Here is a 17,750-nt window from a genome sequence, read left to right as displayed (position 1 = left end):
CCGCCCGCATACCGCCTCCCATGGCCGAAACTGGTATTACGACACCTGCCGGGCCGGGGCTAGTAATTTAGCATGCTAATTCAGGTTAATATCTCGGCAGCACTAACTTGTCATTTTTTTAATGACATCATCAACCTTATTTCTTCTCATTCTTTTGATGCGTGTAGCTCATTTTTTGGGATATTTTAACCTCAATTCTTACAGATGGCACCTTAAAGGGCATGAAAACGTAAAGTCTGTGTTCTTATGATAACAGACTGTTGTACATCTAATAAATTATTCATTTAAGATTTAAGTTTACTGCGACAGTGGTGCCTCGAACTTCACATGCTTTTGAAAATCCAGCGTTTTGCTGCCGTCTCTCTAAAATCCCTGAAACTCCCTAAGTGTTGCCCATTTTCTGCACTTTATGCATCAGACTTTCAGCTAATGGTCTGTGGGCGTGATGTCTGAAGCTAAGACAATTTACCACCTAAAAAAAGCATTTAGTGCCAGACATGGCTTGGATAGTTGCTGTTGGAGGAGAAACCGCAAAGAACTGATAGAAGTGGTAGAAATGGAGAGAATTTTCACCACTCGTTTATTTGTGTTTGTTTATTTATTTGGAAAGCCAGAGGAAGATGCTATCTAGACGTATCATTTGCCAAGATACTTTTTGCTGGTTTGCACTGCTCTTGCGTTGGTCATATTGTAAATGAGCTGCTGCGTCTGCGTTCTTTAATGTGGGCAATTGTCAGTAGATCACCCACAGAACTTTCCACTCCCATCTGCGCTTTTATGGGATTGCGGTCTCTCTTCTTTTCCCTGTTTAGTAAATAGGGCTCTTAATCTAATAATCACAACTCAAAATCATAAAGTCATGTTAAGTCCTTGGCCAAAAGGTCTAGCATTCCTGTTATTTGTTTTTCTCTGAATCAGTCTCAGTCCAGTAATACAATGGGGGACTCTTCGTAAGTAGTGCCACACAGAACCTACGTTGTACTCTCCATCAAACAATGAAAAAAGGGCTTGTCGGTCCCATCCTTTTGTTCACTTAGATTCACTTAGTGTTGTAATGTCATCATTCTTTTGCAGTATCGACACCGGGGAGAGTCCAGTCAGTACTGGCCAAGCTGCTTCCATCGACCAACCCCAGGTTATTCCATCTCAGGGTGACCTTTTGGGAGACCTGCTTAATCTGGACCTCGGTCCTCCCGTCAACGTGCCCCAGGTGTCTTCCATGCAGATGGGCGCTGTGGATCTCCTTGGGGGTGGTCTGGACAGTTTGGTGCGTATTCTTAAATTTTAATTATATGTTTTGTTGGTGGTGGTTTTAATGTCCATGACCCTCACAACAATTTACAATGATGACCATATTTTCCGTAAGAGTACCATGGTTGCTCCAATTACTTTTACAACAGTAAAACTGTGCTCTGCAAAAATCTGTTTATTATTCAGAATTTTTCAAGTAAATATATAAACAGCCTTGAAATATTTACCAAGCCAAATTTTGTAAGATAATAGGTTTTTTTTTTTTGGAGAAAATATATTTAATTACGTTTCTTTTTCTTTCTTCAAAGGTTGTTTTTTGTGAGTGTTTTAAGCATAAACCTCACTAAGTTTTGTAACTTATGTTAGGTTTTGTAATTTATTTTAAGGATGTTAAGTTCTTTTCTTTTATTGGGAAAACAGAAAAAGTTCAAATTCTGTCAGCATGAAAAGACATTAAATAATGACTGAAATGCTGTTTGATGGAGATACATATGATTTTTTTTATGATTTTACAGTACTAACACCTGTACTGTAACTGTGGTATTTTAGCAGAAACTATGGTCACTTATTTGTGAATAGGGAGTGCTAATTTTTTTTTAACAAATCAGTTTGTCAACAATGGTGATTTTTCATGGCCCGATTCCAATTTCTTTACAAGCTAATTTACCGATACCGGTTGCCGGTTTTTTTTTTTGTTTTTTTTTTTTGAGCAAATTTATTTGTTGTTTATTTGCTGTATAACTGGCATTTCTTTAGGTACCGCTGTGAACGAATCAGCGCTGTGCTTATAAACACTACTTTATACTGAGATAAGAGAAAAGGAAATGCCATCAAAACATTTCTGAAGACAGTCCGTTCCCTTCAGAGATGCATTCTTTTAAACCCCCAATTCAATATTTACATTTTTCTACATGTTTTTCGAGCATTGCTATATTTTTCTTACTATATTTCGAGCATATGTTGGAATATTTCCACACAAATTACATTTTAGGAAATAATTGCAGCGCAATTTGTGTGCAAGTTTGAGCCAAAACAAAACTAAAAACCTACTGGTTCTTTTTAGGCTGGTCGACTGGTGTTTTTTAGTTCATTTTATTTGATGTAATTCCATTTCTAATAGGTTTTGTAATTCTATTCCTGTAAGAGTGAGCTCAAATTTGCAATGGTGTCCTCTGAGATGCCCATACAGCTGTTGCTCTTGTCAGAATGACTAGGGTTTTCATTGAAGTTGACTAGATCTCTGGTGGTTTGTGAAGGAGTGGTTAAGGGGTTTCAGGGCACTCTGCTCAGTGTGATATTATTGCAGCAGTATATTTCACATTTGAGCAATAACCACACTACCACACTCGTTACCATGGTCACCACATCTCACAAGTTCTGCCTGATCACAGTGAACAGCAAAGTGAAGAATCACTGGGAGAAACAGCAGCGAGGTCAGCTCGTTTAACTGGAAGGGAACTGGAACTGTGATTGTGATTCCAATCAAACGCTCAACTTTTATCGACACAATGCTGAGTACTGCTTACAAATCCAAACATGAAATATAATGTGGGAAACTGAAGGCAGATCACATCGATTTTAGGAAGTTTTATGTGTACATATAATGGAAAGCAAACTATGTAGGCATACAGTCCAAAAGTGCCTGTTGTGCACTAGACCATCAGTGAAAATGCATCCATATTGAATTTGTTTTAAAATTCAGTTTAGTTTTTTTTTATTGTTACAAATAATCAGAGATGTATAAAGTACTAGAAACCCGGACTTGAGTAAAAGTACAAGTGCTCTATCACAAAAGTAACTTGAGTGGAAGTTGAAGTGCTCTTTAAGCACCACACTTAAGTAAAAGTACTAAAGTATTCAACATTTTTTGTAAGTATTGCAAGTAGTTTATTTTAAAATTCACTACTTAAGTAGTAAAAGTACCAGTATTGTGCCGTGTAATTATCAAAGAAAGCAGTCAAAAGTTTGAACTAGCAATCAAATAAGGCGCTTTGGCGGGTTACAAATTTGCTTTGGCGGCCGCCAAAAAATGTCATTGCTGGACGATACCATCGATACCATTACCCTATACAACTGGCGTGTGATTTAGGCAGCATGAAAGCCAACTTGCAACGAATGATTCGTAAAATTTTTATAATTGTAACGAGTAACTAGCAGAACATTAAAAAAATATCGAAGTAAAAGTATTAAATTCATCGAAAATATCTACTGAAGTAAAAGTAGAAGTATGAGAAAAAAACAATACTCTAGTAGAGTACAGATACAGCATTTTATTACTTAAGTACAGTACTTAAGTGGTTCTACTTCATTGCTATACATCTCTGCAAATAATGGACTAAAAGAATGTCTTTTTGTCCCGATGTATTGCGAATATCAAAAAAGTGTCTTGGGGTGTGTTCACACTTATAGTTTGGTTTATTTGGTTTGATCCAAAAGTCCAAGACTGTAATATGAAGTGCGACCAACATTTTAGTCCTGGTCATTTTTTAACAGCAAACTTAAAGATGCTAAATGAAAAAAAAACTGCTTTTATGACATGTTTTCTGACAGATTTTACCAAAAACAAAGCTGTGTTCTGGGCTAAGTGCACTTGTATGTGCGTAGCCTACATATAATGGTATTTTGACGTGCTGAGAACCCATGAAGAGCTTATAAAATGTGTAAAGGAGTGAAAAGCTCCCGGTGTTCCTCTATTGCACACACAAATGAAGATCTGCAGCAAGAAAGTGGCAGTTCTAATGCCTCTACCGAACTGTAATGAGCAACATAACTCGTATGACGAGATGAACCATGTATCCTTGAGCATTCTGCCCTTTTTAGGATCACAGTGACATCATCATGTCCTATTTTGTTTTTGTTTAGATGTCTTTGGTCTGAGCTGTGTTTCCTATTTCAGTCGAATCGCACCAGAGATCCCCTTTTCACGGGTCTCGGTTGGCTTGCTTGGTGCGCACTAGGGTTCGGATGACAGTAGGGCTGTCAATCTTCCTCTATAATACTATTCGAATTCCATTACTTATATTTTATTTGATATTCGAATAATATTTGAATATTAGATGCTAAAATTTATCCTATTATTAATATTTGCGACATTACACATGCTTATGGATCGCCAATGCCACTATAGCATGTGGTTGTTGTTACACGTTTGGTCCACAAGAAGGACATCAAATACACATTTTATTCGTGCTGAATATGGTTTAAGCGCTTCCAATGGTTTTCGGCTGATATCTCCGCGAAAACATCTCCAAAAATTCTGAAACTTATATCGTTATTTTCCGTCCGACTAGACGGTTCTAACAAGCTCGATGCGCACCGAATCCGTTGAGATATTTGCGTTTTCCGCTTCACATGCCCTTTGGGGGGCGCTTTTTACGTCGTTAAACATTTAGGCTACCATTTTTGACAGCTGTTATGATGATACACCCTGGATAACGTGCACACTTGTGTTACGATTTAAAAACTTTTTTGTTCATCAGACGAAACAAAGGCATTTTATTTTCACAAGCGTTTAAGCCAAGGCGACGAAAAGGCAAGATTGCATATTAAAGAAAATGAAAAATTATAAATAAATATATATAAAGCAATATTCGAACAGTAACTTCAGCATTCGAATAGTATTGATTTTTTTTTTTTTTAATATTCGAATTATATTTCGGAATTCGTTCCAACAGGCCTAGATGGCAGCGTTCGCTTATTCAAATGAACCGCGCTAGAGCAATCGCACCAGAGTTTGTTTTAATCCAAACCAAATCTTCAAAGTGTGAACACACTCTTAAGTTTCAATGGAGGCAAGAACACCTGACCATGTGTACAAATGATCAATATCACTAATTTACTTGTTTCTATATCTTTAATCTCATGCATGTACATGGGTTAGTTCCTAGTTATTGTAATTAGTATGACAACATAATGTTTATTACCAGTTTTTAAATTCAATGTGTAGTGGAGAGATTGTTTATATGGAGTGTTCTTACTCTGTAACAGAGCTCAAAAGTGTTATATCATTCTAGCCACAGGTCCTTCTCTCCTAAACCCACTGCAACCACAGCACCTGAACCCCAGGGCTGAATGCCTTGCTGCCTTATACGCATTTATCAACCCACATAAATTCTTTCACTCAACTCACACACACAGTTCCTGAGGGAAGCGAAGTGAATATTTAAATGTTTGGTTGTGATGTTTGCAAATCTGGATGTGCGTGCTCTCTAAAAGGACAAAGTGAACACACTGAGAAATGTCGAAACATTGGCCATATATTTTTTTAAAGGGTTAGTTCACCCAAAAATTTAAATTCTGTCAGTATTTGCTTACCCTCATGTTGTTCCAACCCCGTAAGACCTTTGTTCATCTTCGGAACACAAATAAAGATATTTTTGATGAAATCTGAGAGCTGGATCACATACTAGTCCATAGGCTTCTTGAGGAATTGAAACTTGCCGTCCTCGAAATGTAATTAAAGACCTCGTTAAAATAGTCCGAGTGACTACAGTGGCTCAATCTTAACTTTATCAAACGACGAGAACAATTTTTGTTGCGCAAAAAACAACAAAAATAACCCCTTTATTTCAACTATTCACTTCCTTCTCTTTACGCCTCTAGTCAGTTAACGTAGTGTGATAGCGTAGAGCTACGTCACACGTAGGCTCACTATTGGCCGACGCTGGTCACGTGTGTGATGCGTGTGACGTACAATAACAGAAGCTTACACTATTAATCTAGTAACCTGACTCGAGGCTGAGAGACAAGCAAATGAATAGTTGAAATAAAGTCGTTGTTTTTGGGGGTTTTTTTGCACACAAAGTGTTCTCGTCGTTTGATAAAGTAAAAATTGAGCCACTGTAGTCACTTGGACTATTTTAACGATGTCTTTAATAACTTTTCGAGGCCGGCAAGTTTCAATCCCTCAAGAAGCCTATGGACTAGTATGGAGGAGTGATCCAGCTCTCAGATTTCATCCAAAATATCTTAATTTGTGTTCCAAAGATGAACGAAGGTCTTACAGGGTTGGAACAACATTGAGGGTGAGTAAATACTTACAGAATTTTCATTTTTGGCCGAACTAACCCTTTAAATTTATAATCAATTGCACATCTGTGGATAATTGATAGGTACGTAGGACATAGTCTATTGCCAAAACACAATTTGGAAAAACAAATACAGCACACTATCCTAACATTTACATTTTAGGGAATTGTTCATCCAAAATAGTAATATTGACGTCATTTACATACTCTCAAGTAAATTTAAACTAGGGGTGTAACAATAGTCACGTGACGATTCAGTCCGGTACCAGATAACGATGTCATAATACAGTACTCTCACCATACTTTAAACAAAGCCCAAAAAAAGTTTAAATGGGACATTTTGGCAGTTGTAACGAGTGGTTATTTCAGTTACTGTTCTATCAGCTGGAACCATCTGGCCATTCTCCTCTGATCTCTGGCATCCACAAGATATTTTCACTGCCACTCACTGGATATTTTCTGACCATTCTCAGTAAACCCTAGAGATTGTTGTGCGTGAAAATCCCATTAGATTTCTGAAATAGCCTGTCTGGCACCAATAACCATTCTACATTACAAAGTCACTCATCACATTTCTTCCCCATTCTGGTGCTCAACTACATGTCTTAATGTATTGAGTTGCTGACGTGTGATTGGCTGATTAGATATTTGCGTTAAAGAGCAGTTGAACAGGTGTACCTAATAAGGTGGCTTGTTGCTATTCGAAATACATAATGTTGCATTGATGTATTGCGATATATTGTTACATCCCTATTCGTTTTACTTTCTTTTGAAGAACGTACTCCCAAGTGGATACATTTTAAGACGTTGTTTTGCGTTACAGTTCAGACTGTGAAAACGAATGTATTCGAAAACGATCATGCATTTTTAGTCATGTGACTGTAATCGTACTGCAATTGCGTTACTGTGAAAATTACAGAATTTACTCGCAATTGCTGTCCTACAGCAGTTTTACACCAAACATATAATGGTGTGTGAGTGCGACCTGGACGCATCAATGTATGGTGATGTATTTTGCTAATTAAAATGATCCTGCTAGATGAATAGCATGCACAATACGGTTAATGTGGTGTTTCCCAATGTTTCAGTGTGGATGTGAAACTTTTGGAAAATGCTTGGAAACGCTAGTGTGGACGGAGAGCGTTTTCAAACGAAAACCCCATTTCCGAATCCAAATGCATCTACAGTAGATTAATGATGTGACCTTAGCTGCTCTTTTCCACTCAGTGGCCGTAAATGGGCACAGGGTTTGTTGAGCTTAAAAAATGAAGCATTATACCTTTGTTCAGCAAAATACCTTCTTTTGCATTCCTCTGAAGAAAATGATACTGCCTGGAATGACAAGGGTGAATATATGATGTCAGAATCTTTATTTTGGGTGAACAATCTCTTTGATAAATATTGGGGGGTATATGCCAGAAACCCTCACATCCAGATACAATTTGACCATATCTTTTGTCCTGGAGCCACAAAAGGCCTGTTTCCTCCTCTTCGTGAATAATTGGATTTGTCAAGCAGGCATCTTGCTTCAGTAGGAAGCACCTCCAGCATGGCACATGTGAAGAGTTTATATCTGGGAAGCGCAGGTGCTGCTACTCAGGCCAATCTTTTCTCCAGATTGGAGAAGTTACCAGCCTTGCACGAGTGCCCTGAACAAACCAGGATTGAGACACCGGCTGCCTGCTGTGTGAAGGCGCTCATGTAGTGTTGAGCATGGTGTAAGGAAAGGTGTTGCAATCCCGTCTTTAAACTAGTGATATACTCATCATCATTGAGATTCACTGCTCATTCACTCCTTCACTTGATGGTATCTGTCTTACCGTGCATTCACACAGGATGCGATTAGCGAGTCAAATTCACGTCTACCGCATCTAGTTTGACGGTTGACCACTTTGTGTTAATTCGCGCGTCAAGAGTGAAACTGACGCGCATAAAAACAAAAGTTTGAAGCGAAATTTACACGCGTCAGAATCGAAACCCGTTGGCGGCCATCTTTTTTATGTTGATCGAGCATTCATTGAGAGAGTCACAGCTCTGTATTTACTCTGGAGAGCAGAACACCAGCGTGGGGATCATCGTCACCGTATTTGTGTCCACCGGATCATTCAATGGCGAACCGTTTGGCGAGTTTCACCATTTGCTCGCTCCAGGAGCTGCGCTGGATGACAGCCGCTTTCAGCGGTACTTCCGCCTGTCCCGCGCCCAGTTTGATGACCTGTTGTTGTTGCGCATTGGAGCGAGGATCACCCTTGCCCTCATCCATCTAATCTGTCATGTTTTGATGATAAATAGAGCCAGCCTCCAAAAGTTATTAACCTGTCCTGTGATTTTTATTTTTTTATTTTTTCTCTCTCACGTCCAGACACATGTATGTTGTTGGTTGTCTTTACATCATAATAATATTTCATATAGTCTAGATATGGAATAAATAACATTCAATACAAAATGAACATGTCTCGTATATTGAAATAAAGTTTTAAGGCATATTTGCTTTGCAAAATATTTGTTTTGTTGTGCATTAGAACCACACCAGGCATTTAGTCATATTACAAAATAATTTATTGAAGCATCCAGATCTTTCACCACGTGAGCAAGCAGCTAGGCTCCTGATTGGTTAACGCGGCGCAAATTGACACCAAAGTTCAGATTTTTTAACTCGGGCGGCAGACGCGAATTCGCGTCAAACGCATGAATGCACAAATAGAACTAACTAAATCATTCGCACGAACTTGACACGCGTATGAGGCGTATTCGCGTCTTCCGCGCCGCACTCTGCGCCTCATTCGCGCCGCAGAAATTTTTCCCTCACGCAACGCGTCTTTGCATTGACTTAACATTGAAATCATTCGCGCCTGACGTGCTATTCGCATCAGGTGTGAACGCACCATTAGTCTGACATCATTATGAAATGAATTGTGAATTTTCAAGTAGCCAGCACTAGTCAACAGTGAATATGTGATCTGCAAGTAAGACAATGTTTTATTTTATTACCAAAACTGATCAAATTTGGCTTCTACATTTTTAAGTTATTGGCCAATCAGAACTTCTACTGCCCCCAATCCCCCCCGGGTTCCCCGCAACCAAAAAAAAAGAAAAAAAAAAGAATGTTTTAATAATAAGGGTTTCTTGCTTTTTTAGGTGGACAGATCAATACAGTCCAAAGAACGTTAAAAAAACCAAAATAACATGAAAAATAACAATGTCTTTTCTGTTAACCAAATTATTTTAATCTTCTCTATTGCTTAAATGCAAATGAACAAGCGCGCCGTTGTTTGTTGCGTATGATGGGCATGTTCAAGTAAGCCATATATCTGTTTAATATATCATGATGACTCACGAGTTGAGTATTTGCGCCAAATGTGCACAGATTTGGCTTACACCAACTTCCCCAGCAAAGTGAGTAAACATAACACGCAAATTTGGCTAGTGATTTGACAGCGTTACTCGCCACAGTTGATTTTTACCCACATTTGGCGAATGTTAAATTTAAACCCTGCAACTACGGATAATTCATGAAAATAACCCAATATACCATATAGTATATAAAAATGAGGAAAAACAAAACATGTTTAAATGTGTTGATGACGTGGAATCGAACAAAAACCCAGTACTCAAAATGGACTGGAGTATACAGGAAGTGGAATGGATTGTCAAACTTTTCCACCCAAGTCAACACCATGCCCAACATCACCGCTTAACACAGGCACAAAGCTTTGTGTTCAGTACAATGAATGTGCTCCTGCTGTGCTGAGTCATTAAACGAGTCATTCCAATAAAATACCAGTGTCTCTCTGTCAAGGAGACAGTGTTCAGAGCCAATGAATGTTAAACATTCAACAGTCTGCAGAACCATCCTGACCGCTCAAGGTCGTGAGAGTGTTTCAAAGAGATGAACACTGCAGACTCAGCACCCTAAACTTGCAGTCTCAACGGCCTCTTTAGCTAGATTAACTTTGACATTTAGCACGTCTGGGGCACAGAGTTTGTCTAATTTGAATCACATTATGAATCATTTGCATTTATCAATTACTGTTTCTGCCAAACCCTAAATCATGCCTGTTGCACTTTATGGCTCAGCTTGAGATTTGTGTCCTGCTGAGTATGAATCTGTTAGGTTGTTTAATCATGCCAGTTTTATCACCATGAAAATCAAGGTCACCGTATGGCGGAAGGTCAGTAAGAGGAATGTGGGCTTGGGGAAAAAATCTACAAAGTTTTAGTCATCACGCAGGCTTTGCACCATTTACTTTCTTAATGCACTTGAAACTCACTGCACAGATTCAAACACACAAGATTTTTCATGACTTCCATGATGCATCTCCAGGGGGAGTCTTTGCTGTTGTTTTCCTTGTGGATCTTTACGGTTTTGTCTTAAAATATCCAATATTTCTACATTTCCATCATTTCCTCATCCATATTTGATTAATATACTTTGGGTTAATGACTTAAGTATGGGCGGGGATGATCGGTGCACAAATGTATTCTAAGCACAACCAATAAATTGTAGTGTCGCTTGTCCCAATCGCTATTGGTTAGACAAAAACTCTTACGAGATGTCGAATTATCATGTGTTTGGCTAGGACACAGTGTGAAAGTGAAAGGAGATCACCCAAAAATATGTTGTCATCATTACCCACCCTCATGTTGATCCATTTATGTGAAATATTTCCCCATATTTTTACTAAGTAGCATTTTCTTGTTACCAAAGACATTTTCCCACCAAAATAAAAGCTCAATAGTTTAATGTTTGAAAATAAAGACATTAAGCCACAAATATTATAATTGTAATTAAAAATGTATTTTTTTAAATATAATTTTTATTTTATTTTTGAGAATTTTACTTCTAGGAATATTTTTTATTTTGTTTAATATTTAAATGTTATAATAATATTAATAAGAATAATTATTATTTGTTGTAGTATTTTATAGTCATATTGATATAATCACACAATTAGTCAAATTGTGTAGCCCTGAAAACAAGCACCACAAACCTGAAGCTCTTTAAAAGTACTTTTTAAATTGCTTTAAAAAAAGAATCGCAGTTTTATTTTATTTATTTATTTTCCCAAACTGTGCATCACCAAAATTGTGCATCACCAAAATTGTCATCATGTTCAGAAAAGCTTGTGGATTTATGGATATTTTTTTTCTTCAGTATTTCAGAATTATATCATCCAGAGCATTTACTTCACTCACAAATGAATTTTTCCTTATTCCACTGCTACTTCTAACACACACAAGCTGAATTGTTGCTTTCAGCTTATGAAATATCACTACTCATCTTCAGTCGTAACTAACTACTGTGATGAGGGATTGGCAGCAGTGAAGGCCTGCAACATAGAAACACCGCTCAACTCTTACTTCCCACAGGAAAGCCTCTTTCATGAGCTAGAGGGCTCTTTGAGGTTGATTTTAACCATGGCAAGAAAAAAAAGTGCAAAATTTCAGGCTTTAATCATTGTTTGTGACATCACTTCCTTTGTAAACAGGAAAATCTTTGTTATTAATGGATCCTTTACATCTCTGTCTGTCTCTCATGTTGTTTGTGGGCCTGGAAATGGGTCTTCTGTTCTCTGTTGTAGCTCGGGGGAGATCTGGGAGGAGGTGTTGGGGGCAGTCCTGCAGTAAGTGAGCTCCTCTCTCTCCGCTCATGTCCGCATGTCCACTCTCAGCATGCTGTGCACTATTCATTGATTCGTAATAGTTTATAGAATAAATGCCTACCTGTGTGTCCTGCTTTGTTTCTTTCTGTTGCATACACAAAAGTGCTTTCTGCTTTGTGGTGATGAGATGTGCATCTTCTCTAAAGATGTCTTTGAAGAACTGAAGGGTTAACTTTTTTTCAGCTAAAGACAAACATAAATAGCGATGAAAGCCAAACTTTTCAATGCCATTGACGAACGTTTACTGAGTAATCCACTATTTTGTGTAGGCCGGTTAAAATGATCATTTTCATTAATTTGAAACCAAATTACAAGAGAGCCGTTTCAGCTGTTTACAAAGTAACCCACATTTGGTTTTTAACCACTGAATATGTCTCATTGAGATCCCCATATCTCTGGGATTGAACCATAAAGAACTTTAAGAATGGAGATATCAAAAGAAATGTGTATTAAGAATCAGCCCAAGACTGGTTGCCCACTGAAGCTTTTCCTGGGAAAACCAGGTTGCTGCTGGAAGAGGTGTTGGGGAGGCCAGTAGGGGGCGCTCTCCCTGTGATCTGTGTGGGTCCTAATGCCCCAGTATATTGATCGGGACACATCAAAAGCCATGTCCTTCAGATGAGACCTTAAACTGAGGTCCTGACTCTCTGTGGTCACATAAAATCTCAGGATGTCTTTCAAAAGATTAGGGGTTTAATCCCGGCATCCTGGACAAATTTTCCCAGTGGCCTTTGTCCACCATCCTCCTAATCATCCCCATATATACTGATTGGCTTCATAACTCTGTCTTCTCTCCACCTGTAAGCTGGTGTGTGGTGGGCATACTGGCGCAATATGGCTGCCGTCGCATCATCCAGGTAATGCTGCACATTGGTGGTGGTTGTCAGAGGAGATCCCCTTCTATGTAAAGCGCTTTGAGTGCAGAGAAAATTGCTATAAAAATGTAAGAAATTATTATTATTATTAATACTTCTTGAGTGACAGGCTAGCAAACTTTAAAAAAAAAACTTCTGCGTAAAAGTACTTTTTCCCATTTTTGGACTGTCGCCATTGGCATATAATAGAACAGGGATTGCTAAAGTTAGCTGATGTTACAAATAGACTTACCAATCTCTGTGTAAAAATAAGATAATAATGTTACTATCTTTCTAATAAGGTCATTTTCCCCCTGTTATTTGGCTCTAAATCTCAGGTGAAATTTGTCCCCTTTTTATAAAATAGTGGATTACTCAGTAAATATTCATCCATGGAATTTAATCATTTGGTTTTCTTCTTTTCACCAGAATAAAAAAAAAAAGTCAAGTACTTCTGGTTATGTTGACACAGAATGACTCTGGAGATTTTTTTGTACCTACATTTCTTGTTTGGATCATTTACTGTAGAAATCCTGTTGCTTTTGTTTAAAGGGTTACATGAACACGTGCAGAAGTAGATTAAACCCTTTGACCCCTATGTGTGTGTCTCGCAGGTGGGCCAAAACTTTATCCCGTCATCGGTACCCAACACTTTTGCGCCGTCTCCTACACCTGCTGCCCTCAGCAGTGGGCTCAATGACCTGTTTGAGTTGTCCACAGGAATGTCCATTACTACAGGAGGATATGTGACACCTAAAACTGTGAGTGCTACTTGCTTGTATCTTTAAACCATAACCCTGCACCTTTGTTTCTGATCTTTAAGCAGCCAGCCAACCAATGAAAACAGCCAGAACCTTTCCAAATCCACCAAACTCCTCATACCAACAAGCGTGTGTAGTCAAGATCAAATGGCGCTTTTCCACTACACATTACCAGCTCGGCTCGGCTCACCTTTGTTTGGTTTTCCACTGTGTAAAATTTGTACCTGTACCTGCTTTCGGGTACTTTTTTTTTTGTGGTTCTGAGCAAGCTAAGGCGAGCTGAAGCAATACTAAAGCCTTGTTCACACTAACATGATTTTAAAACGTCGGGCTGCACTGTGCGGTTCACACTACATGACTTGCTCTCAGTGAAATCATGAGTGTTCAAGTTGTTCAGCTGTTCACACCACACAACACAACGTGATTGATCCACAACAGGAGGTAACTCACTACACGGGTTGACAACTCACTACATAGAGATACAACCACGATCGGATGATAAGAGCAAATCATTTGTGACTCAATGAGAGCTGTTTCAGTACTATGTTACGGTCTAAATCCTGAAAATAATCAAATAAATAACGAGTTGACAACAACTCTGTCACCCAACAATTCTATCTTGTCTACAAACCACGTTTTGTCACGAAAAAACACGTAATAAATAAATAAATAAATATTGCGCCAATACCCAGAGAAGAAGAGAACACAACACACGAATATGGACATCAGACAGAAACTAGTGCTGCACACTGTTTGCGCGACGATCTGCTCTGAGGAAAAAAAATGCAACAAAAAAAATAAAATAAGAAAAACTAAGATTACCTGGTGTCCTCAACCCATGCGTTGCTATGATTGGCTATACTCATGACATCAGTCATGATGGTTGAGTCACGTGACGGCTCTGGATATCTAGCAGGCTAGATATTTTTCTGGGTTCGGCGAGGCGTCTGCGTTGTTAGCTCTTTCATACTAACAGATTGGCAAGCGTTCATCGTCCGCTAATCCCCAGCGATTTGCACGCGATAACACCCTGACCTCTCTGGGAGCTCAATGATTTGCAAATCGGGCATAAATCGGGTTTAAAATCCTGTAGTGTGAACTTGGCTTAAAATGTCACGTGAAAACAATGCCGACTGCTGATTGGTCAGAGAGAATTGTCACCATTCACTGCGTCATCATTGCACGCGCCAGATGGAGTATCCAAAATAACCCCGCCATTTTTAAATACTCTGGCCAGAGATAGTTACTAAACTTACTAGTATTATTATGGCTATAGAGCTTGACATCAGTTTAACTTTGTACTGCGCCATGACTGCGTTTGTTATGCTTTCGTCTTCCATTATCTCGCTTTCTGATTGGATATTGTGTGGGTTCCCCCCACACATCAGGATTTCTGATCATGTTGAATATTTACAATTCGCGATCGTGGCGGCTCTGACATTCTTCGAGCTGGTTCGGACACTCTTAACACGCCTCACACCAAGGGAGAATCTGATAAGATAATCTGTAGAACCATCAAGATAATCGGGACATAGCTAGGATTCTCGGAAGGGGGGAAATCAGCCCAAAATCAGCTCGATTATCTTTTGGTGTGTACCCAGCATTAGCTGTCACACCTAAGAGTAAGAAAGAGAATTAAATTACTTTTAAATTATATATTTCGAGTTACGACGACAACTTTGAGGGTGAGTAATTTCTCATAACATGCGAAATCCGACTAGCGAATCGGTTTCTAAAATCGTTGTCTTGTTTCTGAGAAAATTAATTTTGTTAAAGTTTGGCCGCTAGCACACTTCGCTATAGAACGCGCTATGCAGAGATTCTACCGGAAATATGTCAGCAGCGTTCGTGCATAGAGCCTATTGTTAATTAAAGCGCCATGTTACTTTTAAAAGGTGGTTTGCTCTATTTTGCTCTGTTACACGACTGTAGACATCAGTGTACTATCCCAGTACTTCTGTGATTTATTGGAATTGTTTTAAGCCAGGGGCGCCAGGAACAATTGCACTCAGACTGTGTGAAAACACCTTTATATTCACGGTCTTCACTTTTAGATGTCAATTATTCACCAAATACGTGTCAAAAGAGTGTTTCCCCCAGGACTAATAATCCCAGCAGAGTCAAACAACTCTCATTAAGCAGCCAAGAAATACACCGTGTCTGAGTGTAATGTTAGAACATGGCGAGCCCAAAAAATGCTAATGGTCAAAGAAAAGCTTGCTGTGGTCCTAAAAGCGGAGCTTCGAAGAAACTGACAGGCAATTGTATCAGTACGTAGCTAAAAAAAGAAATCAATGGTATCCCATAACTAGAGCTGTCATCCAGCTGAAGGCACTGGAAAGAGTTGAACCCACCAGCGAGGCCCATCGTTTCTTATTTCCAGCTACATACTGACACACTGGCCTGCCATTTTCTTCTAAGTGACCGCTTTGATGCAGCGTATTGAATTAGCATTACGCCGCAGAACATTTTACATTGACATTTACATTCATGCATTTGGCAGACTCCTTTATCCAAAGTGACTTGCATTGCATTTCAACAAGGTAAGCATTTACATTCTTAACAGTTCTTGCTTTCCCTGGGAATCGAACCCATGACCTTGGACCCAACGCTCTACTGTTTGAGCTACAGGAACAAGTATTGCCCAGCTCTTGCCCTCCAACTTCAGGGAGAAACTGCTGTCTTTTTTTTGTGCCACTGGGTCAGATTTTCCCAGCAGCCATTTTATTTACAATGAAGGGCCTGTTCCCGCGAGGACAAAAAGTGCAGATCAGTCTATTTCCATTTCTCCAGCATTAACTTCATGTGCTACATAAATAAACGCGCGCAGAATAGCTTCTTGGGGAATGAAGTCTCGGGAATCATCATTAATAAGAGCTCCATTGGAGCCAGAGTAGGTCAGTGGAGCAGGACAGAGCACAATTACTCCCTAGAAGTGTACTTTATGACCTACCTTGTGGAGTTATCAAAGACCCGGGTGCCTCATCCTGTTATATTTATGTTAATTTGTCTCTTTTTTTCTTCATTTTGGATGCCAGCTCAGTTCTTGTAAGCAACAGTGTCTGGGTGAGTGAGTGTGGGTGAATGTCAGACTCTATTAGGTGTCCTTCAGTTTAGAATGACTAGTTGTCCTCTTAGAGAGCCTCATATCATTGATTTAATCAGTAGACAGACTGTAAAATGGGGGAGATACTGTGAACGCTTATTGGTGTGGTTTTTGAAGGTATGGCTGCCAGCAGTCAAGGCCAAAGGACTGGAGATATCTGGAACCTTCTCTCGGCGTCAGGGACACATGTACATGGACATGAACTTCACCAATAAAGCCCTGCAGCACATGACTGACTTCGCCATCCAGTTCAACAAGAACAGGTCTGTGATTGTGATAATCATTCTGGCATATTTCCGGTTACCAGGCTCAGGTTTTAGATTTATAAGTAATTATTGATTTATAATAAAAAGTACCAGTATATTTTTTATTTAGTTATATTTTATTTAGTTATATATTTTATATACTAAATTATTATATATAATTTGTATATTGATTTTTTTTTTAATTAATTTTGTTGACTATAAATTTTATACATTACCATTCAAAAGTTTGGATTTTTTATTAGATCGGAATTAATTGTTTTATTTGTTAAGGACGCACCAAAGTCAGAGTAAAAAGATAATGTCACAAAAAAATTATATTTCAAATAAATGCTTTTAAAGTTCCTGTTTTTCAAAGAATCCTGCATCATGTTTTCCACAACATTAAGCAGCACAACCGTTTTCAACACTGATAATAATAAGCAGTCCCTCCAGGATTTCACGATTTTTTTGTGTGATTTTTGCAATCAAAATGACTGATTTTGTGGTGGTAATTTCCAAAAATTTGTGGAAAAAAATTGCGATTTATATATAACATTTACCATAATAATAGTATAAGAAATGATTCTTAAACATCAAATCATCATATTAGAGTGATTTCTGAAGGATCATGTGACGCTGAAGACTGGAGTAATGATGCTGAAAATTCAGCTTTGTCACCACAGGAATAAATTACACAGTAAATGTATTAAATAGATTAAAATATAGCAACAGTTATTAAAAAAATAATATTTCACAACATTGCTTTTTGACCATATAATTTGTATATTTTAAGTTATTATAAATGTTTCGCCATTAAAACAAATAAAACATCCCATTTCCTAA

General features: G+C 38.5%; 1 protein-coding gene across 1 annotated transcript in view; it reads left to right on the top strand.

Annotated features, from left to right (window-relative positions):
- Window positions 1–17,750, top strand: part of ap2b1 (adaptor related protein complex 2 subunit beta 1) — a 54,827-nt gene that overhangs the window by 13,271 nt on the left and 23,806 nt on the right. The window contains exons 14-17 of the mRNA XM_089129885.1: window positions 1,075–1,267; window positions 11,861–11,902; window positions 13,410–13,556; window positions 16,780–16,925. Of these exons, the coding sequence (XP_088986011.1) occupies window positions 1,075–1,267; window positions 11,861–11,902; window positions 13,410–13,556; window positions 16,780–16,925 (528 nt within the window). The remainder of the gene's footprint in view (window positions 1–1,074; window positions 1,268–11,860; window positions 11,903–13,409; window positions 13,557–16,779; window positions 16,926–17,750) is intronic.

Source organism: Pimephales promelas, chromosome 4 (assembly GCF_988280905.1).
Source record: "Pimephales promelas chromosome 4, fPimPro1.hap1.1, whole genome shotgun sequence".
In the NCBI taxonomy this organism is placed as follows: Eukaryota; Metazoa; Chordata; class Actinopteri; order Cypriniformes; family Leuciscidae; genus Pimephales; species Pimephales promelas.
Note: the sequence above shows the minus strand (reverse complement) of the source record. Positions and strands in the feature narration are given on the sequence as shown.